At 42.9% G+C, this 25,506-nt stretch overlaps 1 protein-coding gene across 1 annotated transcript; it reads right to left on the bottom strand.

Moving 5' to 3' along the window:
• Positions 1-1,311: 1,311 nt before the first annotated feature.
• On the bottom strand, positions 1,312-24,421 carry CTH (cystathionine gamma-lyase). The gene is made up of 12 exons (XM_081916134.1): positions 24,041-24,421; positions 19,409-19,490; positions 18,753-18,848; positions 15,722-15,831; positions 14,732-14,863; positions 12,189-12,246; positions 10,669-10,746; positions 9,562-9,714; positions 8,673-8,794; positions 6,572-6,624; positions 3,233-3,371; positions 1,312-2,545 (listed from the first exon to the last, which is right to left on the bottom strand). Exons 1-12 carry the CDS (start codon positions 24,206-24,208, stop codon positions 2,519-2,521), a joined length of 1,218 nt encoding a protein of 405 aa, XP_081772260.1. The 5' UTR covers positions 24,209-24,421; the 3' UTR covers positions 1,312-2,518.
• Positions 24,422-25,506: the final 1,085 nt, after the last annotated feature.

Below are 25,506 nucleotides of genomic sequence, written 5' to 3'. Positions count from 1 at the left end.
TATTGTTGTGACTGGTTCTTATTGCAACAGAGGGGGGGGGGTTGGTTCATTATTGAAGTTTCAGCTTGCTGTGCTTGGGATGTAGAGACATCGCCCAAACACCTGCACGCCATCTGGCAAAAGATAAGTGGTATTATCCACATCTCCCTTGGATAAACCCCCCTACAGAATTTCACTTGTGAAATTATCTTCACTTCTCAAGAATTCCAAAAGGAGGTGTCTGATCTAAGGTGAGTAACATACCTCTCAGTTGTAGGTGGCTTGCGCAGTATCAGATCAGTTTTCTTGCAGTCCAGTCACTCTGTCTACAGGATATTTCTGTGGTTTGAATCTTGCAGTATAAAACTGCAAACATAGAAAGCATCCATGGGGTGGGGGTGGGGGAACAGATGTGTGCATATGTTCCTAGCTAGGAACTCTTCCACACTGAGAGTATTAAGGATTAGGATGGCTCCAAAATATCATCCCACAGACATAAAATATTGTCCCTACTTATAACACCTAGGCTATGGTATACTATTAAATACAGAAAAACAGACTAAAGCATACAAAGGAACCAGTTCCCAGAAAAGCAAGTGTGACTACAGGACAAACCATAGGCTTAATCTGTGCTTTTTTCCTATAAAAAGGTGTTTAGGGGTACTCTCTTTTTCCTACTCATATCAAAATACTGCCCCTCATTGAGGCCAAACTTAGATTCACAAAATGTTTAGGGGTATGCAGACCCCTGCATACTCCCAGGGGAAAAAACACTGGGATTAGTTAAAGCAAACCCACATGTAAGGTCAGTTGCAAATGAATCTGATGCAGCCACACCCACAGAAAAATATTCTGCCTATACAGTGGTACCTCGGGTTACATACGCTTCAGGTTACATACGACTCCGTTAACCCAGAAATAGTACCTCGGGTTAAGAACTTTGCTTCAGGATGAGAACAAAAATTGTGCTCTGGCGGCGCGGCAGCAGCAGGAGGCCCTATTAGCTAAAGTGGTGCTTCAGGTTAAGAACGGACCTCCAGAACAAATTAAGTACATAACCCAAGGTACCACTGTATAATATTGAGCTTTAAACCAAGCATTCCTCCTATTATTTTCTTCAGAGAAATGGGCCCAACCCAAGCAATAATTAAACTTTATAAAATTGATAAAAACAGTGCAAATGACGATGAAATTCATGTCTTTTATGGAAAAAAATCTTGAATGTAAAAAAACTAGAACCACAAAAATGTAACTAAAAGATGGTTATGGAATCATAGGATTGTAGAGTTTGATTAGATCTATATTAACAGAAATTAAAAGCAGAAACCAAAGCAAATTCAATATTTATTTATTTTAGATAAAAACCTAATGCATAGGGTGCCATGCAATTGATTTTTTTGCTTCATTTTCCAATATTGCACAGGAGAAAAACAGTGGGAACCAATCTAAAATCCACACTTGGTATATGCAGCAGTCTTTTTTCCAAGTCGGTTATTAACATTTAAAAACAATAAAATAAATCAGCAGCATGTATAACAGTGACAAGAAACAACCAAGTATGCTGGCATAATGGCAATTTTCTATCAAAATAATCAAGTATAATAATATTGGCATAGCCATTTCAAGACTTCAGAGCACTTCATAAACATTAGCTAGTTGTGATCCCTACAATAACCCAGTATTGTGGATGGGGGGAAACTGAGGCTGAGAGAGACTGGCTTCCCTAAGGTATGGTTACCAGATTTTTTTTTCAATGAATCTGGGGACACTTATTTTTTTTGAAGCTGAGTAGCAACAGGGAGTCAGTAGTGGGGATGGTGAGGCAAAAGACCCTGGGCCCAAGCACACATGCATATTGTATAAAGGTGCAAAGCCCTATTTTTGCACCCTGTGAAACATAAATGCACAGTTTTTAAAAACTGTTGCACACAAGATACATCATATGGGGACTTTCAGCGAGGAAAAATGGCGGGCACCATGGCAGCGAGCAGCTCCTGAAGCTAGCCAGAGCCAACTGTGCTACCAGGCTGGCTCTGAGCTGCTGAGGCTGCCATGTTTCCTGGGAACAGATTTGCAAATCCGGGGACAATCCCCAGGAACCGGGGACGTCTGGTAACCCTATCCTAAGGCAAGATTCAGACCAGGGACTTCCTGATTTACAGCACAGTCTTTTAGCTATTATGCCACACTAATTTAAATATATTTATATTTAAATATAAATATGTGTGATTGGGCACAATCTTCCTGAGTGTGGACCACGGTCACCTGGGAACTACTGCTGTCAAGAAATATGGCTTTCTTTTTGTTTTTAAATCAAAGGAACCAGACAATGAGGAAATGACTTCGGAAGACACTTCTGGGGGGGGGGGGGAAGGGGGTTGTGGAGTCAACAAGTATTCTAGGCTTCCTTTCCGGGCGTCAAAAAATCAACTTTTCCATTTTCAGCAGGAAATCTAATCCAATGGAAGTTCATGAGCAGCTGATCATCCAGTTCATTTGTATTACAGGTGTGCAGGAATTAAATGTGATGTCAAGACTCCTAGTTATAAATTCTGTAATCGGGAATCTGTGGCAAGAGAAAGCAAGAGAAATTAAAGCGCTATTGTTCTTTAAATGACTCAACTTAATTGCAGACCAGAGTCATATTGGAACACACTATGCTACTCATCCAAACTCCCAGCTGCCTTTTTCTTTAACTATGTTAAAGGAAAAAGAATCTGGCAGAAAAAGGAGGAAGTCAGCAGACAAAGGCATCTTGCTCGCTTTGCAAAAGACTGTAGTTGTCAGTAAAATTCAGCATGCTTTTTGTCAGTCATTTAGCCTAAAGCTAATCTTCAGTGCCATTATCACTCAGGTAATCCCTTTTTGTCAAGTTCTCATGCTTGGTAGGCATGAGTCCTATGGCACCTGCAACAGGTCTAGTAAATATCCCCTCAGAAATCCATAATTGTACTAGAGACAATTTGCTCTTCCTGCTCAGTTCCTTGTTTGCACTGGCTCAGTCTCTCTTACACTGAGGGTGTCCCCTTAAACATGACCAAATTTCATTGATTTCCAGGACTGGACACCCACCTTGCTCCTATTCTGAGCAGAACAGAAGTGCAAAAGAGCTCCCCTCTGGAAGTAAGTGCAGTGGTGACTGATGTAGATGCCCCCCCGGGTTCATCAGAATTACTATTGACTTCTAAAGCAATGGGGGGAGGTAAAAAGCAAAAACATACCCCTACATTTCTCCGTAACTGAAATCACTTACCGCGGCCTTCAAAGCTTGGTCCAGATCTTCTAACAAGTCTTCCGAGTCTTCTAAACCGACAGACATGCGGATTAACGTATCCGAGATCCCAAGGACTTCTCTGTCTGCCTTTGGGACTGAGGCATGAGTCATGATGGCACTAAACAAGAACAGATAGTCTGTCAGACCCTCCAAGTGTCCCCGTTTTCCAGGGATGTACCTGATTTAGAGAAGCCATCATGGTTTCTGATTTGATCCCGGAATGTCCTGCTTTTCCTTAGGATATATCTATTTTCACTGCAGAAATGTTGGAGGGTATGGAAATATCTGACTCCCAAGCAATCCTGAATAAGGAAGGTTTTTTTTTACAGTTTTACTGTGTTTATTATATATGTTGGAAGCTGCCCAGATTGGCTGGGGCAACCCAGTAATGTTGGAGGGTTGGTCTGTCATTCCAGATGCAACAGTTAAAAAGAATTGCACAGAGGCAGCAGAGAGGCAGCTATCAACCCATGGGCAAAATCCCAATGTATTCCCTTTAAGAGACAGATCTCTGATCCTCATCAAGTGAGCGCTAAGATCATGCTAGACTACGGCCTCAAATCCATGTCAAGTGCTCTGGGATAGTGACACCTTCCTGAAGGCTGTGGAACTGCTATGCTAGTAGCAAGCAGTTTCCTAGATGGCAGTCAGGAAACTAGGCAGAGGGCCTTCTCGGTAGTGGCGCCTGCCCTGTGGAACGCCCTCCCATCAGATGTCAAGGAAATAAAGAACTATCTGACATTTGGAAGACATCAGCTTAGGGAAGTTTGTAATGTTTGATGTTTTATTGCTTTGTTATTATTATATTCTGTTGGGAGCCAGCCAGAGTGGCTAGGGAAACCCAGTCAGATGGGCGGGGTATAAATAATAAATTTATTACTATTATTATTATTATTATTATTATTATTATTATTATTATTATGCTGGGGTGTTTTCTTGGCAACATTATTTGGGGTGGAGGTAATGATGGTTGGTCAACTGATACCATACACTTGCTTTCAGAAGCAATTTCATCCTTCTGCCATAAAGTTCTTGTTTAGCAAAGCTCAGCTTTTCCCAGAGCTCAGCCCTGGACAGGAAAAGTTACATTTGGACAGAACGGAGCAAGAAAGCTTCCAAGGACAACAGTAAACATATTCAATCCTACCGAGACCCTAAAAGTTACTGGTGTGTCTTGTCAGCAGAACCTTTGCCGCTCCACTATGTGGCATCTTATTGGCTTTTGTGGTGGTCTAGAAAGACCCAGGGGACGCGGGTGGCGCTGTGGGTAAAAGCCTCAGCGCCTAGGGCTTGCCGATCGAAAGGTCGGCGGTTCGAATCCCCGCAGCGGGGTGCACTCCCGTTGCTTGGTCCCAGCGCCTGCCAACCTAGCAGTTCGAAAGCACCCCCGGGTGCAAGTAGATAAATAGGGACCGCTTACTAGCGGGAAGGTAAACGGTGTTTTCGTGTGCAGCTCTGGCTCGCCAGAGCAGCGATGTCACGCTGGCCACGTGACCCGGAAGTGTCTCTGGACAGCGCTGGCCCCTGGCCTCTTAAGTGAGATGGGTGCACAACCCCAGAGTCTGTCAAGACTGGCCCGTACGGGCAGGGGTACCTTTACCTTTACCTTTAGAAAGACCCAGAAACAAATGTGGATTTCCCTGATAAATGAGAGGCCCTGCCAAGAGATTCAGAACTAGCTATGTCCAGCTTGCGGGACACAGGTGGCGCTGTGGGTTAAAGCCTCAGCGCCTAGGACTTGCCGATCGAAAGGTCGGCGGTTCGAATCCCTGCTGCGGGGTGCGCTCCCGCTGCTCGGTCCCAGCGCCTGCCAACCTAGCAGTTCGAAAGCACCTCCGGGTGCAAGTAGATAAATAGGGACCGCTTTCTAGCGGGAAGGTAAACGGCGTTTCCGTGTGCAGCTCTGGCTCGCCAGAGCAGCGATGTCACACTGGCCATGTGACCCGGAAGTGTCTCCGGACAGCGCTGGCCCCCTGGCCTCTTAAGTGAGATGGGCGCACAACCCCAGAGTCTGTCAAGACTGGCCCGTACGGGCAGGGGTACCTTTACCTTTACCTTTATGTCCAGCTTGCAGTGTTACTTTATCTTTATTTTATTTTTTAATGAACCTTTTCCATCACATCTAGGTCTCACAGGGACTTCCAAAATTAAAACGTACAATTATATCTACAGTGGCATCAGAACCTGCAGTGATTCTATCCAATTTGGACAGGCCAATCTTGTTAACCAGAGGGTTTGATATGGCCACAGGATGACATCCAGGAAAAAGATTGTGTTCACTACCCTTGTCATTTTTCCTGGCTATAAATCTTCCTAAGAGGCAAAGAAATGCTAACACCAAACTCCTGTAATTTGAAAGGTGCAGTAATTTAGAAGTGATAAAGTGACGCTTCCAATCTGTACCATGTCTATCGTTAAAATACACACTTTTACAAAGTCATAGGCTCTTCAGCAGTTTCCTGTACCAAGCATGCCCTCCTCTGTACACAGCTTAAAACAGCAGATTGCCAGTTCATTATTTGAGAAAGCATTGATTAGAGTACCGCTACACGGCATATTATGGAGGAATAAAAACAGTAGAACTGTTCATGCCAAGATGATTTTCTTTAAACATCTAAACTGGTTAAGGATCTGGGATAGATATATTATGGGCTGAGTAGTGGCAGATGGCTTGAAATTGGATACTAATAAGGACTTTAAAATAGCAAAAGAAATTTAAAAATACTTCCCATCTTGTTTACTGTAGTAAAATACTGCCATCCTCCAAGGTAATAAGAATTCTCACTGGTTTTAGTATTTTCAGAGGACAAATTTGCTAGCGGGATATTTTATAGGTAACAACAAGAAGAGATGAGGGCAAAATGATATGATGGCAGTAAAAATAAATAAGGTAAAATTAAAATTGGTTATCCACCTTTTAGGGGCGCAAAAAAGAGAAATGAGACCACTATAGCTTATGTCAGTAATGCTTGGTGGCTAAAAGACACTGGGAGGAATATAATTTATTCACGAACAAATTTTAGGCCTTTAAAATTAAGTTTAACCTAACCTTAAATTTAACCTTAACAAAAAGTTTTTGTTTTCAACTACATTGTAGGATCAGCCCTACAGATAAACAATTCATAAGTAATGTTTATTTACTACATAAAATAAATCTCCCTTCACTGAAAGAAAGGTGGGATAAAGTACAGTATTTGGCCATTGTGGCCAAATTATTATTGCGTTCATTTGTCTGAATCGTATAAAGTATTAGACAGATTTAAAATAAAACAAGGATATAGTTGATTCCAACAGAGATTTCAGATTAACTTCACTTACGGATGCTCTGCCAGGCTTTCATATCCTCCTAGACTTTCAGCCAGCGTAAAAAGCTAAAACAGAGAAGAAGAACACAGAGCATTATATTCCAGCATTCATTCATTCAACTTTTCACTTGAAACTCGGTCCCTTTACAAATAAGGGCAGAGTCTGCTGCTGTCAGCTCTCTAGTCAGCTGGGGCTGAGAGGAGTAGAAGCAAACTTGTTCCTGGGAGCGAAGGGGAGCAGCTTCCTAGTGGCCTTCGTCCCCTGGCCAATGGCAGGTGCCAGAATGTGCCTTCCTTTCTGCATGACACGGAGATCTTTGTGGCAAAATATGGCTTCTCCCGCAAGCCTGTACTAGGGCATGGGAAAGAGACTGCAGCTGCCAAGCCTGCACTGAATTGCTGCCCTGTGGAAGGATGGCAAGAAGAGAAGGCAGCACTGTATTCAGCAGCCCTGCCCTATTAAATCCTATGGGCCCCTGAGCTCCCAGGATTCCAAAGGGGGTGAGCACAACTCCCTACCCGCTAGTTAACTAATAGTAATTGCATAAGCAGCCTTGGCCAAGCTGGTGACTACAACTCCCATCAGCCCCAGAGACCACGTTTGTCTCTTTGTGCCATGGCAATCTCAGATACAGGCCAGGAAAAGCTTTTCAGGTTTTCCACCTAGGAGCAAATATAAATAAATCAAAAAATCAGGGGAACAACAGGCTTTCTCAGGAACTTCTGTGAAATTTCTGTTCCCTAGAGACTCTCCAAAAACCTGTGTTTGAGCATTTTCTGGGAGTGATATACGATTCTCCTCTTGCTTGGTTGGTTTATAGCAGCCAGGGATAGAATTAAAGCAATATGGGGGTAAATGACTGTGATAAACATATTACCACCTGTCCCCAGAAGGTGGATTAGGACTTTCCTGTTAGTTGTTTATGGACTGCGTGGCTACCTCCTGGTTTGGGGTGCCCAATCTGCCCTCCTCAGCAAGACCCCAATAATTTTTGTAGAAGCGGCAAAAAGGTATTAATTAGACATAGCACTGCAGGGTAGTAATTTAAACCTATCTGCCCAGCCCGGTGCCTGATGGGGATACAGACTGCGCCCCCTCCCTGGTCATCAGATTGATCATTTTATGAGCAGGGAGGGGAAAGCTAGCCAGCCCTAGTTTGTGGGATGTTTATATCTTCAGTTGTTGTTGAAGTACAGTAAAGCTCTTGGCTCATTCGTTGTTGTTAATTTAGGTGCCAACTTTTGGTGAAACCAAAGTATGCCTGTTTGCAGCCAGCGGGCGCAAGCCAAGATGAACGATACGCCGCTGGCAGAAATTCAGGAGAAATGACTGCACAGCAGTCTTTGCAGCAGCATACTTTTCCAGTGATACATGCGGATGAGGCACTGATTTGACAAGCGTCTTCTGAGGACTCAGCACTAATGCCAGGCATTTCAAAACACCAGGCCAGTGTTACATAAGCAAGGGCTCCCCTGCTTCCAGAATTCCAGACAGGAGAGTTGGCTGGCCCTGGGTGGCACTACGTGATATCTTAGGCAAGCAGCAGTTGCCTGAATGAACACATCATTTCTAAAATACTCATTTTCCTTCCCTGTCATTAGTGCCACTTTTCATAACAAGGTTGGTTATTTACATTTGGGGACAGCCCGTCCTTTAAAGCTTCCTTTAATAATAATAATAATAATAATTTATTATTTATACCCCGCCCATCTGGCTGGGCTTCCCCAGCCACTCTGGGCGGCTTCCAAAAAAATATTAAAATACTGTAATACATCAAACATTAAAAGCTTCCCCAAACAGGGCTGCCTTCAGATGTCTTCTAAAAGTCTGGTAGTTGTTCTCTTTGACATCTGGTGGGAGGGCGTTCTGCAGGGCGGGTGCCACTACCGAGAAGGCCCTCTGCCTGGTTCCCTGTAACTTGGCTTCTTGCAGTGCGGGAACCACCAGAAGGCCTTCGGTGCTGGACCTCAGTGTCTGGGTAGAACGATGGGGGTGGAGACGCTTTAAGGGAAGAAGCATATTGGGAAGTCTTTTACAGCATCCATATCCTGACAAGGGAGGGGCGGGGAGCGTTCCTCTTTCAAAAGCAATGCAAATCAGGCCTCTTTCTTACCTTTAAGTTTTTGAGAAATGTGGAGGCATTTTCAAGGTTTCCTTTAATGTAAAAGGAGATCATTCCTGGGCAGCCTGTGCACTGGCGTTGCATCAGCTCGTACTGCGGGTGTGACGGCAATCCTGAAACGAGTTATGCATTATTCAGAGCATCCAGATTTAGGTTATTGTTACTTTCAAACACACACCATCTATTAAAATATGAAGTCGCTAGTCCAAGGCATAAAATGTACTATGGTTCCAAGCGAGTTAAGTTTGAAAATGCTGTTTGTCAAAAATAAAAGAATTGTGGTTACAAAAGTTATATAAACTGCATTATGCAAGTCTCTCTGCAAGGTTCACTTCCATAAGGTGGAGCAAGGACCTGCTGTTACAACCCCTGATCCCATGATGATGGCATATTCCAAGGGACAGCTGCCACCTCTTTCAAGGTGTCCACAGAGGTCGTGGGAGCCGCAAGGGACACATCATCAGGGGCTGGGCCTACAGTTCAATACCTCTCCATCTTCTACATGTGTTTCAGCTTTACGAAAGGATAATGCATGAGAAGACTAGGATTTTGAATGGCTTGCCTGGGATGAGTGTGTGTAAAGACATAAGCCAGCTGAACCATGTAAAGATTGTGAACATATGTGAGAGAGGAAGAAATTGAGAGCATGGCAGGGAAATTCAAATAACAAACTGTGCCCTAGGCAGATATGGAACAAGTCATTCACAAGCACTTATTGTTTCCACCCTTTATCAGTCATTTGAGTCTTCAGGGTTACTGGGCTGGAAGAGTCCACTTAGTCATGCAGATTCTTTTGCTTCTCTCCTCGCTCCAATTACAGCCAGCGGCACTTTTTTGCAAGAGCTTATATCCCCTGCCAGGTTCTGCAAAGCCAACTTACCAGGGAAGAGGACTTTCTCAACTCTTGGATCTGACTCAAGGTATTTGGCAATTGTCAGCGCATTGTGGAAATGTTGTTTCATGCGGATTTGCAATGTCTTTAAACCTCGGTTGCAAAGGTAGCAGTCAAAAGGTGATGGAACTGCTCCAAGAGCTAGAAAAGGGAAAAAAGAAACACAGAGATAAACCTCTTTGCTAATGGCTTTATTGCTGAATAGGCTTTTCAGCCCCATTGGGGAAAAGTATAAGGAGGAACTCAGCAAGACAATACTGCTGGCTCATCAAAGTATAGACATATGTTCAGTACAGAAGCCCAAACCCCAACAGTTTTAATCAAAAATATAGCATTCAGGTGGCATTGCAGCTATTAAGGCTTCTGAGTTTTAAAACAGGAACCTCAAATTCAGGATCTGAGACATAGCCTAGCAAAATGATGTGGTTTTTAATTTAGGCAAAGAAGGAAACAATAATATTAAATTTTTTATCACATTGCTTTTCCAAGGCCCTTGAGGTAATGTATGCATCCTTACAGCAACTCTGAGAAAGGTTAAATTGAGAGGTATCCAGCGAGCTTCAAGATTTTGTGAGATTTTGATCTAGATTTCCAGGGCCCAAATTAAATAATCTATCCACTACATTGAGTGATATATAACTATAGGCCCTCCATTTAACAGGAAGCATGAACCTTCAGGCTTGGGCAGGCCTGATAGATAATGGACTAGACAGCAGCACCACTTGTATCTCAGGCACCAACTGTTCCAGCTCAAGCCGTAGATTTTAGTCAGAGGCCTCAAGTGAGGAAACACAACATCTCAGTCTTAATTCATGTATGGCCACTGAAGGCCTTAGTAAGGCCTGAAACATGACTTCAGCCCTGCAATTTCAAATTTCCCATGAGAGCCAACTGGTTTATGGTGTCAGAATGAATCTCTTTGCTCCCAAGGAAAGTGGGGTGGTAAAAAAGGCTGCACAAAATCTTTTTTTGTGGGAGGCTTTTTAACAATAAGTCACATAAACGTGCGTAAAACAAATGACTACCGCAGAAATGCAGTTCTGAAGTAGGCAGGTATCAGAAACCTGCATTCATCACATCTTTTTGTGTACTCACAATATTGTAAAAATCTGAGTCTCTCATGGAGATTATCGTCATTGACAGAAACCAGTCCCATTACAACATCACTGTGACCTGAAGAAACAAGGAGGCAGAAGAAAAATGGCAAATTAGCCCTCTTTAAGTAGAGAAGTCAGACATAAAATTGTAGCTGTTTCCTCTGCTTTCATTCTACGTGCTTCCTGTGTAATTAATTATACCCAATTTATAGCCTTCATGTCAACATAGATCTATGCCCACTAGGCATTTAACCACATGGTTAGAAACTACAGCACCTTTTAAATGATAAAAAACAATAAAGCAAACACAAAAAAGAAACTAAAAAACAACAGCCCATTCAAATGAAAACGGCCCAAGCTTTAAAAATGCTTACATTAGCAGTTTGTTCTTAAAAGTGAGGAAATGCCTTTTTCTGAAACCTAAATGGCAGAGGTGAGGGTTCCAGGCAGCCTTTTCTTGAGAGGGCATTTCTCTTGCAAAGCATGACACCCTGCTTCTTCTTAGTAGTACCATCTTCCTTGAGTGGCTTATTTTGAAGCCAAAAACTGATTATCCCTCTGCTGCCTTTGCAACCTTGATGGTGAGTACTTTGGAAAGAGACCTGCACCAGATAGGACCCTAATGCTCAGTGGCAAAGCCCCTCAGCACCTCAAAACGATTCCTTTCAGACCTGTACAGTGCAATTTTTAGTTGGACACAATGAGTTTTTCAAACATTTGAGGAAGATTTTCTACCCCGGGGCAAGAATGAAAATGCAGAAAGACTTCACCAGTCACCTGACTGGAAGAGTCCGTGACCAGAAGGAGGAGGAGTACCAGGAAGAATAGATGATATTTAAAGATGATTTAATTAAATATGTTAAGATAACTTAATTGGAAAAGCTTGCAAATAATAGACAGGCTTAGGATTCAAATATGTAAGGATAAGATTTATGATGTTTAAAGTCAAATTAGAAAGAATGAAAGATGTTAAGTGATCAAGTTAATTTTTTGAGAAAATCGATTTTGGAAAAATGTTAAAATGATATATAATGAAATTCAACCAAGGTGATACGAGGAAGTCACTTAATAATGTTACCAAGATTTAAATAGGATGTATGTATGTTTGTTTGTGTTGTTTTGAATTTTTGAAAATAAAAAAAAATTGAAGAAGAAAAAAGAAAACGCAGAAAGACTTCAAACGAAAGAGCTCCTTGTTGAGCAAGTATATATTCAATACAGTTTGCCTTGTGGAGTTGTTAAACTAATATCAAACAAAGTCCTCAGAAGGGAAACCAGTCTAGACAATAACCATTGTGTACATCTACTGTGTTTAGAAGATGGGCAGATGCATTATGGGCACTACTGTAAATCAACCTTCCCACCCCCCTCAAAGTGGCATGAAGAAAATAAAAACTTGAAAGTAGAAAGAAACAACAGAATGCCTTTTAGGTCTGGTAGCCTTGACTGTTTGTAATGTCGGATTGGTAAATATCAATATAACATGGAAGTTTTCTGCAACAACACTCAGGCGCTTACCATTCATGTACTTGGTTGCCGAGTACATGCAGATGTCTGCTCCTAAAGATAAAGGACGCTGAAACAACAAAATAAACACATGAATTCAGAATTAAAAAGTACTGCTTTATTATCTGTAAACAGAAGCTGTAGGAATTTTACACTGCATATCCCTGTTCATTGGGAACTACATAACTGGATATGGGTTTCTTAAACAAGATGACTAATGCTAAAGTATCTTCTTGCGAGTATTCTTTCTTTCTTTGCCCTAATTCTCATAGGGAATGAATGTGGAACAACTGGTTTTAGCCAACCATTAGGGTCTAACCTAAACTAATAATAAATAATAACAATAATAATATTGCATTCTTCCCCAAGAAATACTGTAACTGTCATAGCATCTCTTCTTTTCTATCCTCTGCTTCTGGCACACTGGAAATTGGACAATTGGACAATGCTTCCCTCTATTATATCAGCTAATCTATTTGGAATGTTTGGTCATGGAGGATTAGTAAAGGAGAATGGGGCTAGATTATAGACCCACGTCACCATCAGGCTTCTAATTCCATGGAATAAAGGCCTTCAATTTTACCACCCTTGTATTTTCCCCAAGCACTGTCTCAGTGTAGCTTTATTATTATTAACCATGACAGCTCTTCCTGTTTTCAAACAGGTTACTAAATTACAGACTCTGCGCCTTCATAGTTAAACCCTGTATTTTCTTTCTTCCCGGTGCAATTCCTGGGCATGCTTACTCAGAAGTAAGTGTCATTGCCTCTAATGCAGCTCAAGGGGCCCTTCCAACCCTGAGGCCCTCAACCAACCTGGAAGCAGGCCTGAAAATACAAATAGGTTTTCAACGGCTATCAGGAATTTGGGGCGTCCTGTGTATGATCAGGTTCACTAACTTAGGTAAGGGAAGGACGACAGATGGTTGGTACCTTCACAGAAATATGGTGCATGTATTGGCATGAATTGGAATTAAAAGTACACAATCAAGTGCAACCATATGCAACTGTTTAAAAAACCAGTATGAACATTACTGTTAAGTTAATGAATCAAAGAGATGTTTGCTTCATTTTTTTCTTAAATCGATAACGTTTTCTCCCTCTTACTCTATCATACCAGTTTCTCCTTTCTTGTGGATAATTTTGTGTTATTAGTGGCTTTACATTAGTGGTGCTAAACTATATGGTTAGATGGCTAGGTCAATATCTAGGTTATTGTTCTTTTATTTATCTTTTGGTCGTGGTTGCTGGACTTCATGTACAAGGTATAAATTAAATTTTAGAAGGAACATGTTAGTCCAATTACTTGTTGAACTAGGAACGCTTTGCAACTTCTCAAAACCAGTAACAGAAACACTGCATGAACTTGGCGTAATGTACTAGCAATGACCTTTCTGTTGCTTTTGAAGCTAGTGAGCTGAAACATTTTCTCTTTGTGCTGTGAAGTCCTTGCAGTGCGTATGGCAGCAGACTCCAGCATTTCACTATGCAGTTCCCCAGTATGTTGAATATTCCACACCACAGGTCTGGTTGTTGACACAGCAACTCTGGGGCCATTGAATTGCTAAAGCCATTACTTATTAATACCTGCCATATAACACTACAGAGATACCAGTGCAATGCAGCTCCTCTCAGTATAGCCACAGAAGAAATGTTAGCTAGGCTGGTAACTGGACACCTTCACTTCCTCAATAGATATACAGCAAGAGGGGGAGGGAGATCTGATACTGATGGGAGACAAGAACTCCAGCACATGGCTAATTTGAAGATAACTTCAAGAGCTGCTAGTGTGGTGTTGTGGTTAGAGTTCTTGACTAGGACCTGGAAAACCAGGTTTAAAATCCCCACTTAGCTACTAAGTGCACTCAGGTCTAACCACAGTCTCTTACTAAGCTAATTCACGGGGTTGTTGTGAAGCTAACAAGGAGAGCCAGAGAACCATGTAAGCCTAACTGGAGCCCCTTGAAGGTTAGCTATTTATCTGTATTAACAGATAAAATATATAATTAGTTTATCGCTTTGAAAGGAGTATTCATCTACTAAGAACAGGAAAAATATGTTATTCCATTAAAGAAACGAAAGATCAGTGGATCATCAATAAAAAGCCAATACTCCTCATAAAATTACGGAATTTCCACCCCACCATCCACACATCTTCTTATCAGATCAGTGACAAGGGAAACCAAAATACATCTGCTTGGGTGTAAATCTCACTGAACACAGTGGGGCTTACATCTGAGTAAACATGCACAGAACTATGCTGCAGCTTGCTCTAGAAAACAAGAAACATATCCCTCTATCTACCAGATTAACTTTATGTCCCCTGTTGAGTAGGTTTACATGCCAGAAAATGTGGTCTCATGCTGTTTCATGTTATGTGGAAGAGCCATGAAATGCCTACGCACCCTGGAAAAGTCAACCACATATCCAGAATTCAGCACCACTTTAACACAGAAGAGTTCATCACTGCTAGTTCCCTCCTGTGACACCGTTTCTGAGAAGGAAAAAATTACTATATGCATGAAGCACTGGGACTGCACTGGGAAATCAGCTTACCTGGAAATATGCAGACATGAAAGTATTGTCTACTGCAAGAATAACGCCTTTACGCTTATGGACAATGTCAGCACAACCTTGAATATCAACAACTTTCAGCGTTGGATTTGAGGGAGTTTCAATCCAGACAAGCTGTTTATTGGGAAGACAGACAGTCAGTAAAAGTTATGAAATGAAACAGAAGTGTATATTATTTTGTTGATATCACCAATAACTTGCCTTTCTCTTCTACGTTTCAAGGAAACACTGAACGGAAAGGCTATCATATATGTTAGAATCTGAGCTTGTCTTTTGCTTACACACCCATGCGTGTGTGCACACCCACCCACCCCACCACAGAACACATTTTTCTGTAGTTGTGGCACATTCACTATTCCATATTGATTAATCGCAATTGGCTCCATAGAAATAACTGCCAGACTTTAAATCCTGGGCATCAAACCTGCTTTTCAATTTCACCTGCAGCCATTTGGATGTGAGCTGTACTAGCCTCAAGTGTCTGGAACCAACCCAGAATACTCCCTGGGTTGTATCCAATGACCATCTTGTTGTTGCCAGAATTGAGGATCCAATCATGCATGTTTTGTTCATCAAATGAATTCCAATGGCAATCACCCAAGCTGTCATGAGGGGATAGACAAGATCCAAGCGATCCTGCTCCAATTCCTATCATACCCAATAATGTTTTCAAAAAATAATCTTCATATTACTTACACCATTCCTGCTTACATTGGCAAATGCCCACCAGGCACTTGCCAGAGATCAGGAGTGACAGCTACATGATATACAGTTGTGTTTGCCTCTTAAAGCAAAGAAGAGTTTGCTCCAACACTGTCAGTATATAAGTGATCTGTAGTATTATCACTTTAATATTTCCCTCTCCTACACATCTGCAGTCACTCCCAGGCCCTTGTAAACCGAGGAGGCTTGATATAATAAAGTCATCCCAGGCATGTTGAAAACACTGTTTTATGAGCATTCCTCCGTTACCTTGGTCTCTGGTGTAATTGCAGCCTTGAGGTTTTCCAGTTTGGTGCAGTCAACAAAAATAGTTTTCAGGCCCATCTCTGATGCTATACTTCGGAAATACCTATTGGTACCTAGGATTTGAAAAGACCCACATTTAATTAATTAAAGGTGAAAGCAATGGAAACCAGGACAAAGAAAGGACCAACACAAGGTAGGACATTTAACGACAGTTGTGTTCAGAGTAGCATTGACAGCAAGCCCCACTGGTTTCCAGGGGTCTCACTTCCAAGGTAAGCAGATTTGCAACCCAATCCTAAATATTTTTGTTATTAATATGTCTGCAGCCTGCCTTTTGGTCTCAAAATAGATGTGTAAATAGCGTTTTCTGTTCTAAGGTGGCCTCTTCATCAAATAAATCAAGAAATAAATCTTGCCAGGATCAATTCCTTGGTGAAATGCTCAGGGTTGCAACCCACACCTCTTCTTTTCTGAAAGTTCAGTAAACATAACAAACGTGGTTGGAATCCTTTTATCAAGCCACACTGGTCTAAACAAAGAATGTCGACTTCTCTACTTTGCCTGTCTTCTAGATTTCATTAAGTATTCCTAGAAAGAATATTTGTTTCCCTAGCTAACAAATTTGCTTAACAGATAATTTCGAAGTGGTAGAGGTTACATAAATCCCCCTTCCTGTTATCACGCTAGACTTCAATCCTACCCTATTTGACTTCTAATTGCTCCTAGGAATAAAACTGGCACAATCAGAGATATCAAATGACAGAAGGAAACATTTGGCTGATGGTGTTGATCTAGCCATGCCCTCTTCCGCTTTTGTGGAAAACATGTTTCTCTGCTCGTACTGCTATGTGAGAGGCCCAGTCACAAGGAGAATCATTCCTAGATTACCCCTCGCTTTTAGTTATGGTAATGGATACCTGTTTTGCTTACCCCTAAAGCTATCTTTGGCTGTCCTCCCAGAAAGCTGATGCACCAGTAGCTGCACAGTCAACAGCACAGAGATTCTGGGTAAGGAATTTCCACCTTTCACCCAGTGAAATCATACAGTAAATGTCTGCAACTCCTATTTATTGCCTACGAGGTATTTGTTTTTTAAAGAGTATGTGTCTTGTAAGTACCATCTTCGTACTCGGAAATAAATAGGGCTATTTTATCCAGCCCACAGCTTTATGGGCTTTTCAAGGGAGGTGGTTCAAAGTTGATTTAAGTAGCTTTGAAAGGGAGGGGAGGTTTAAAAGTCCACCCAACAGCTCCCGGAGTCTTTTACTGATAAAAGTTGGCAGATATTTTCATAGGTTGAGCATTTTTATCAGGGTAATTTGATCATTAGAGCTCCTACTCATGCAGCAGAGACTCAGTTGAGACTTGACCCGGCGCCTCCAGTTAGTCCAAGAGTATGTGTTAAAGTTCAGCAGAGGAAAACCTTGTGACAACCACTGAGCCTAGGGCTTGCCGAGCAGAAGGTCGGTGGTTCAAATCCCTGTGACGGGGTGAGCTCCTGTTACTCTGTCCCAGATCCTGCCCACCTAGCAGTTTGAAAGCCCATCAAAGTGCAAGTAGATAAATAGGCACCGCTCCGGCGGGAAGGTAAACAGCGTTTCCGTGCGCTGCTCTGGTTCGCCAGAAGCAGCTTTAGTCATGCTGGCCACATGACCCGGACCTAATGGTCAGGGGTTCCTTTACCTTAGCCACATTAAAGCATTATTCACATTATCCTAACACACAGCAGTGACACCACTTTATTTCAAAGGGAAAACACTGCCTTAGGTGATAATCAGTAATTATCAGTGGTTTATAACTCATAATGCAAATAATGGTAGGCAACTCGCTAGAGCTGATCCAATTCCTGGACACAGCTACATGGGACAACATCTAGAAAGTGTAATGTAGTCCACTGTGTCTCAGGACAACTGGGGTTGAGAACTCTGTGTCAGGTGGAAGTCAAGGAACCTGGTACAGTGGTACCTTGCAAGACGAATGCCTCGTAAGACGAAAAACTCGCAAGATGAAAGAGTTTTTCGTTTTTTGAGTTGCTTCACAAGACGAATTTCCCTATGGGCTTGCTTCGCAAGACGAAAACGTCTTGCGAGTTTGTTTCCTTTTTCTTAAAACCGTTAATACCAGGGTGCATCCATGCTTCGCAAGACGAAAAATTTGCAAGACGAAAAAACTCGCAGAACAAATTAATTTCGTCTTGCGAGGTACCACTGTACTGGGAGCTGAAGGAAGAGAGACAGATTCAGGGTTGTATGCTACAATAGCATCTAAAGTTGGCCAAACCCAACTTGGTGGCTTCTAGATATTTTGGACTCCAGTTCCCATCAGCCCCAGCCAGCACTGGCAATGGTCAGGGATGATGGGAACTGCAGTCCAAAAAACATATGAAGGGTACTAGTTTGGGAAAGGATGGTGCAAGCCATACTTTGCGAAATGGACAATGTAGAAAATAAAATCCAATAGGGCATAGGTTTGAATTTTTTAAGTGTTTTTAAAAAAGCAAAAAGCTTCTTAGCAAGTTCAGATCAACTATGATGAACCAACGTATTGCGTGAAAGAAAACCAATCTAAAGATTTTGGAAAACTAAAGAAAGAGCAGAAAAATCTATTAATTTCAAGGGCAGGATAGGTGCATCAAATCCATGTGTAACAGAGGACTAGTTAGTGCTATTATTATGCCCAGGAATAAAACTATTATTATGCCCAGGAAACACTAGCAAGGCTTATGATGGGTCCATAATGGAAGTTTTATTTGGCATGTGACTGAGGGCTAAATCACAAATGTGTGAACACCAGTTAGTGCCTCACTGCCGGATGTGTCAACTGGCTCTGTCTAAGAAGTATTAATTAAGATAATAAGTCACACCTGTGGTGTCTGACCTGTTATTACTGCTGACTTTCAAGCCATCCTCAGTGCTGAAGTGAAAGACCTAAGTGTGCAGGCTCAGGTTAATGATCTTTGAAACGCTTCTGGATTACAACCCTGAGATTACATCTAGGACAGTTAAGACCTGCCATATGCAAGTACAGCACTCACCCCCATAGACATCGTCTGTGCAAACAACAGTATCTCCTGCCTTCAGCAAGTGTGCAATGTTCACCGTAGCTGCTAACCCAGACGCATAGGATAAACCTAACGGGAAAAAGAAATAAACAAAGAACATCTGACAAGTGAACAAATGAATTCTTCAATGTATTTCAGCTTTGTGGCAGGTATGTGTCTCTGAACACTTAAGTCGCTTTCAAAGGAGAGCTTACTGTGAACACCTGTGTGTGTGTGTGTGTGTGGATTAGATATGGGGCTTTGACACAATAGGTAACAACAATTTTATCTAGAACCATTAAAGTTACCCATAATTCCAAGAATCTAGAAAAAAACCACTACGTTATGGAGATGATTGTGGACATTTATGTTATGAGCCGTGTCAAACTCCAAGCATTCCACACCTGAAAATGTGGATTAGGAAATGCCTTAATAACGTGGCCAAAAGTAATTTATCCAGGTTTGATTAAATAGATAAAATACAAAGATATAGCTGCATTGTTGCATAGCATGATACCAGAATCAGAGCTAACCAAAAACCAATAGCTTCCCTTTTTGTCTCTTTTCCAAGACACTACTGTTGCACCTTATGTGTACTGTTAGCCAAAGACAATCATCGTTTTTTTGTAATGAAAATATTGACAGCTTACAATACTTGGCACCATCCAGTGCTGCCACGGCCTTTTCCATGGAATCGCGGGTTGGATTTCCACAGCGGCTATATTCAAAGCCCTATGAAAGAGAACAAAAATAAAATAAAATAAGGTAAATATACATCAATAGTTGATCAAATTATTAGAGATCAAATTATTTATAATGTGCACCTGCAATAAGAACCCACAGGAAAATTCTGCAAAATACAAAATTAAGCCAGGAATTTATTTCTTCAGATAAGGTTAAAAAAAGAGGCGTTTATGTTAAAGAGAAATTCAGTCCCAAAATGATCTTCAAGGATGAGGTTGGAAGATATGTTGCAGTGGAATTGACAGTACAAGGTGAGAAAATCTTGATGCTTGGAATCTATGCACCAAAGGAGGACAAGTCAATTCAAAAGAGAAAGAAAGTGGCCTCTTAGATTTTTTTGTGAAATCCTGAAAATGTTTCCATCAATTTCCTTCCATTTGCCTTTATTACCATCTTCCTTGAAAAAAGCAACATGTTATATGAAACTCAAATCATGAAAACAGATTAAATCTTGCAATCTACTGTTTCAACACAGTCAAGTCGCAAGTCCCAGGGCTCCTGCACCTTTAACAGTTCTAAACAACAACTAAAGGTACAGACGCCCCCAATCCTTCTTTGCAGCTAGGCTTCCTATGGCAGCCACTTGAGTTTTCTCCCGAAAGAAATTTCCATACTGTTGGCAGACAGCTGGGATGAAAGCAAAATCAAACAATCATTTGGCTCAAAGACAGGTTGTGGAAGCAGCACGTGACAGTCTGACAATTTATAAGACCTGCATTTCCCATGGCAAGGCTCATTTGAAATGTTTGCTCTTCGGAACATTAGCAGAGCTAATGGAGGATTTATTTCAAAAAGCACACATTCCTACTACAATTCTGTTGTAGGTATAAAATGGGGGGGGGGGAGGGACCAGAGAAAGGAGAAGGATGAGGATACAGGAGGAAGAGGATGCAGAGAACACACCTTGATGCAAAAACAAGGCCCAAGGCTGCATCTCCTGTGTTTTGTAAGGCACCTTGCATGCCCTGCAATTAATGCTATAATAACTGTAGCCTTGGACTTTGCATTGCACAAAAGTCCAAAGTTTGATTTCCAGCATAGGCTGGGAATGGTCTCCGTCTGAAATCCCAGAGAGCTTGCCAGTCAGGGTAGGCAAAACTGAGCTAGACAGAATGACCCAGTAGAAGGCAGCTTTCCGTGTTCCTAGAGTGGACAGGAGGTCTTGGAATGGGGAACTGAAACAAGACCTAGACTGCAAGTCAGAGTTATGTGACTGGAAGGGGGGATAATCCAGATATATGGAGCTCAGGGCCAAGACGGGAGTAAGGGGAAGATTTCTAAATGCGGCAGAAGTGAAACTGCTAAGGAAGCAGTTTGTCTTCCAGGTTATCACACAAGCCAAGCAGATCCATTCTCTTCGGAGCAAGGATGAGGAACTCCAGATGTTGTTGGGATTCCAGCTTCCATCACCTCTAGCTGATAATGGGATATGTAGACTAACATCTGGAGAACATCTGGAGCAGGAGCAGAACCAATGACCTTAATGTTCAATTGCCTCCTTTTCTGTCCACTAATCATAAAACTAAAATGGCTTATGAATTTCATACAAATTTGTTTCCTTGGCAGGGTCATGAAATGCAGGTAGGTGAGAACTGCAAGAGCAGACCAAAACCACAGGCAATTGAATCATCTTCAGAGTTTTCCACCACAGCCAGCTTCCTGCATTGCCCCAATTGATCGTTAAAAGGACTGTTCTTAGACAGAGGTAAGACTGTATTATAGTTACAGTGCCTTCTTGCCTTACAACTGATTACTTGAAAGTCTGAATATATGGGAAAATGACAAATTAGGAATCCAAGCTGGCCAGCCTTGGAGTGGGGGAGAAAACAATGCTTTCTAGTGAAACAAATTATTCCGAACAGAACGCCATGTACATATTTTCCGCTTGTGGTTTTGTACTTTAACTCTTCCTGCCTGGCTAAACTCTTGTACGTCAACTAGTAAAGTATTAAGTATCTTACTGAATATACAGAAGAATACCTGTTTTTGCTACAATGGACTAAGAGTTCTGTAGCATATTAAAGACTATGCTAAAATAAACTACTTAGTCTTTTATGATATCATGAGACTCTTCGTTGGTTTTATGAAACGTGGCGTTTCATTGCTTTTAAAACACACAGGTTTTTTTCAACTCAAGATACATAATGAGTAATGCAATACTCTGGAAAGCTGCCGGCTTGCTTATGCAATTTCCATATCGTCTTGTGTCATGCAGAGGACAGGGTAGCAAGGCGAGTTTGTTCGGCCCTGCCCACAAAAATCTGCAGAGTTAAAAATGAGTCAGCTTTTTCTTGCAACCCAACTAGGATGATAATCCAGAAATTCAACATGGATTGAATGTGTTGGGCAAAACTAAATCAGGGATCTGCTTTTAAAACGTTTTCAAATAGCATACCAAATTTGCCATACCTAGAAGAACAAAATGGGCTTGAAAGAAAGCAAATAAAACCCTAAAGGGCAAAAAAAGAAAGAAAGAGGAAATCAGTATGTACTTTATACACAGAAGTGTCATTTGGTGACTGAAAGAGTACAGATGCAACACATTTCCTATCTGGAGTTCCATTGCTTGCACACGCGCACCCCCCCCCCTTTGTAGCCCCCTCCACATGAGCATCTTGCTCTTCCATAATCATATAAAGCCAAAATATATCTGAGGTTCCACACGACACTTACTACCCATTTGAATTCTAGCATGTCTGTCTATGTGACAAAGGCAAAAACAGACAGTGCATTATTTTGCCAGCAATTCCAAGTTGTTTTTAAAAAGGTTAAACATTTGCTCACTTGTACTTGGAGGAGTCAAATTAAGAAAAAAGGTGTGGAAAAGTAATGGAGGAAGGAACCATCCAACAGGGCGAGATTAAGATTCTGTCCATCAACCATGGTGGGGAAATGGAAAAGAAGGGGGTGAATCCAGTCCTATTCAGTTCACTGCTACCTCTTCTGAATAGCTAAATTACAGAATTTCGACCTTTATGAGACAGGGGTGGGACAGGTAATTCAGACAAGTGGAATAGCACAGGTCACTTCTCCTGCCAGTTGTGTCAACAATACTATCTGTTTGGACACGCATTGCTACAGAATGGGGTTTTTTTAAAAGATAGAATAGGGAAAACACTAGAATGCAAAGATGCTCTCTAGATTCTCTATAATAACGAAGTGAGCAAACACTATCAATTCCACAGGTGTACAAGCCACCTTAGGTTGGTTTTCTGGGATAGCAAGACATAGGCCAACTTCTGAAGACTTTGGCTTGGATCCTGAGCTGGCCTTTAGTTAATGAAAGAGCTCCTTCCAAGCATAGAAATGACTTTAACTGATGGAAGGGAATCAAAGTTAGGTCTGTTAATTTCACACTGAAATGCACGCGTCTCTTGCGTTTCAAACTAGCAGCAGAGTGTGCCTGCTTAGGACTGGGGTTAACCTCACCCCCGATATTACCGTCCCAATTAAAATCTCTCCCTCTTGAACCGCTCTTTGCCCTGGAAGGGAAGCTGCCACTGGTGCCAACCATGCAACAAAGCACAACAGCTTTGAAGGAAGGTGGAGGAGAGCAATTTTCACCGGGGCTGTGGTACAAAGTCCTCCCCACAAGCCAAAGTCCTTATCAGGATCACACACCTGCAGTTGCTCTGCGGAAAAACAAGAGACAGGATTGTCTTGTTTGGCCCTCAAAATGCAAAGCGGTAAGGCAAAATGATCAAAAAGGAGGCGATGTCATCCTCTTGCCTCATAAATAGGCAACAGGTGCTTCTGCTGGACTTTCACAATTCAGTGAGGATTATCATAATGAAATGTACAATTTAGCCAATACGGGTTAGCCTTTTTGACGTAGGAATCAGTAACAGACATATCCTGAAAATCTTCATAAGCTGCAAGCTAGGATCTCGAGATATATCGATATCTATAGATATATAAAGTGTGTGTGTGTGGTTTTGATATTTAGAACACAGAGAGAGGCTGCAATCATGTACACAGTTACTAGAGAGTAAGTGCCACTGAACTCACAGGATTTACCTCTGTGAAGACCTCTTTCTACCACTTGCCATAAAACCTTAGGATCGCAGCCTCTGCCTACAATCCTAACCTCACTTACCCTGTTGTAGTCTGTGGAGTTAACTCCTGAGGAATCATAGCTTGGGCTGCAGCCTTGGTTAGGCGCATTGAGCGAGAAGGAAAGGAGTTATGGGTAAGCTGAAGAGCCGTCTGAGCAGAACAGACAGGTGTGTGGCTTGGAGCAGACAGAAAGAGTCGATTGACTCGATGGGGAGGGGGCGCTGTTTTCTGAGAGCCCCTAACTAAAGCAAACAGCTCAGTCGGTAGACGCATGGGACTCTTGGCCTCAAGGTCCTGGGTTCGAGCCCCACGTGGCGCAAAAAGATTCCTGCATCGCAGGGGGTTGGACTAGATGACCCTAGAGGTCCCTTCCAATTCTACGATTCTGTGAAGACAGAGAAGGACGCCCTCCCTCCAAATCCTGCCCTTTCCCCCCCCATGCCCGGCTCTGAAGCCTTGCTTGCCCCATCCGCCTCACTCACGCTGTGCTTCCCCGGCGCCTGCTGCTTGAAGGTGGTGGCGAGGGAGATGGGGGGCACCACGGCCAGGGACTTCCATTGTTCGGGCTCTTGCCCCGCGTGGATGGCCTGCGTGGCGAAGTGCCTGAAGGGCGGCAGGAAACCGGCGTGCCTCTGCTTCGCGTTCTCCATTTCGGCGGCAAGCGATCCTTCCTTCCTGGGTGTCGGAGGAGCTGTGGCGCTGGGCTCTTGGCTGAGCGGGGTGAGCTGGGGTCGCTGCTGCGGATGCCGCTGGCTCGAGCACGTCCGACGGCGAGGGCGAGGAGGAGCGCTGGTGCAATCTCGGGTCAGATTTGCCTTTTCTCTCCTGCGCGGCTCGCCGGCTTCCCTGTGGCTGGCAGGGGCAGCTGCCTTAAGGCGGGCGAAGCTCCACCCCGGCGAGCCGCCCGGCCAGTGAGTCGCCTCGCCTGGCGGTGGGTGGAGATGGGGCAGCCCTATCCCGCCACGCGCTGGCCCGGCCGGGGCCCCTCATTGGCGCGCGGCGGAGGCGCGTCGCGCCGCGACCGGGGTGGACTCGGGGTCGGGGAGCGGAGAGGGCGGCGTGGGGCCGTCGGCTGGGGCCTGGGGCGAAGGTGCAGTGCCTGCCATCGGCAGCGAGCCAAACAGCTTCGACGAAAGATAACAACAGCCCGTCCTCCTTGCAGCACACCCCTACTTGAATAAAAGATTTGGGGGGCGGGGGGCTAGGTAAGCCCCATAACCGATCACAAGACCCACACTATTTGAGTGGCATTGCCCATCAACTTTGGGGTGGGGGGCCCGCTGCCCTCAAATATTTTATTGAGATCTCGGACCCTAGGAGTTGGCTCCTTTGCCTCCCTGAATTCTCTGAACACGTGTCTCTCCCCCCCCCCCAAAAAAAAAAAGAAAAAGGCAAATGCAGTGCTGGCATTTTCTATTTTGAAATAGCCACCGACACCAATCAAGTTCACAAGCTGCAAGCGGTTCCAGGGTGCCAAGGGGTGGGGAGTTGGCGGCTGTAGCAGCGGCACCTGCCACAGTGGCCGAGGGAGAGTGCTGGGGGAGCAGCTAAGCCCCACACCCCCAATCTGGGACCAGGCCTGATGGTAGCTAACTCTTAAACTTGACTTAAAAACAAAGGAAATAAACTGTTTTTCTCGCCATGTATTTTTCTGCATTTCCTTTGCTTCTGAGCCCACTGCTTACAATTAGCCACCACCACCACCACTCTTGTATGTATGTAGACTATAGTTCTCAAAAGCTTCTGCTATGATCAGTTTGTTCATATTAGTTGTATCCAGGTAGGTTAGAGCAGACCCACTGACCTACGTTGGTCATATCCTAGTGTTGCCGTATTTCAAAAAGTGAAAATCTGGACACAAAAGTTGTGGAGCACTTTTTTTTTATTTTGCCAAAAGTTATTGAGCTTTTTGTTTTGTTTTTTTCTTTGCAAAATCAGTTTTTGAGCT

Source organism: Podarcis melisellensis (genome assembly GCF_964234715.1).
Source record: "Podarcis melisellensis genome assembly, chromosome: 6".
In the NCBI taxonomy this organism is placed as follows: Eukaryota; Metazoa; Chordata; class Lepidosauria; order Squamata; family Lacertidae; genus Podarcis; species Podarcis melisellensis.
This window is presented reverse-complemented; position numbering and strand designations above follow the sequence as displayed.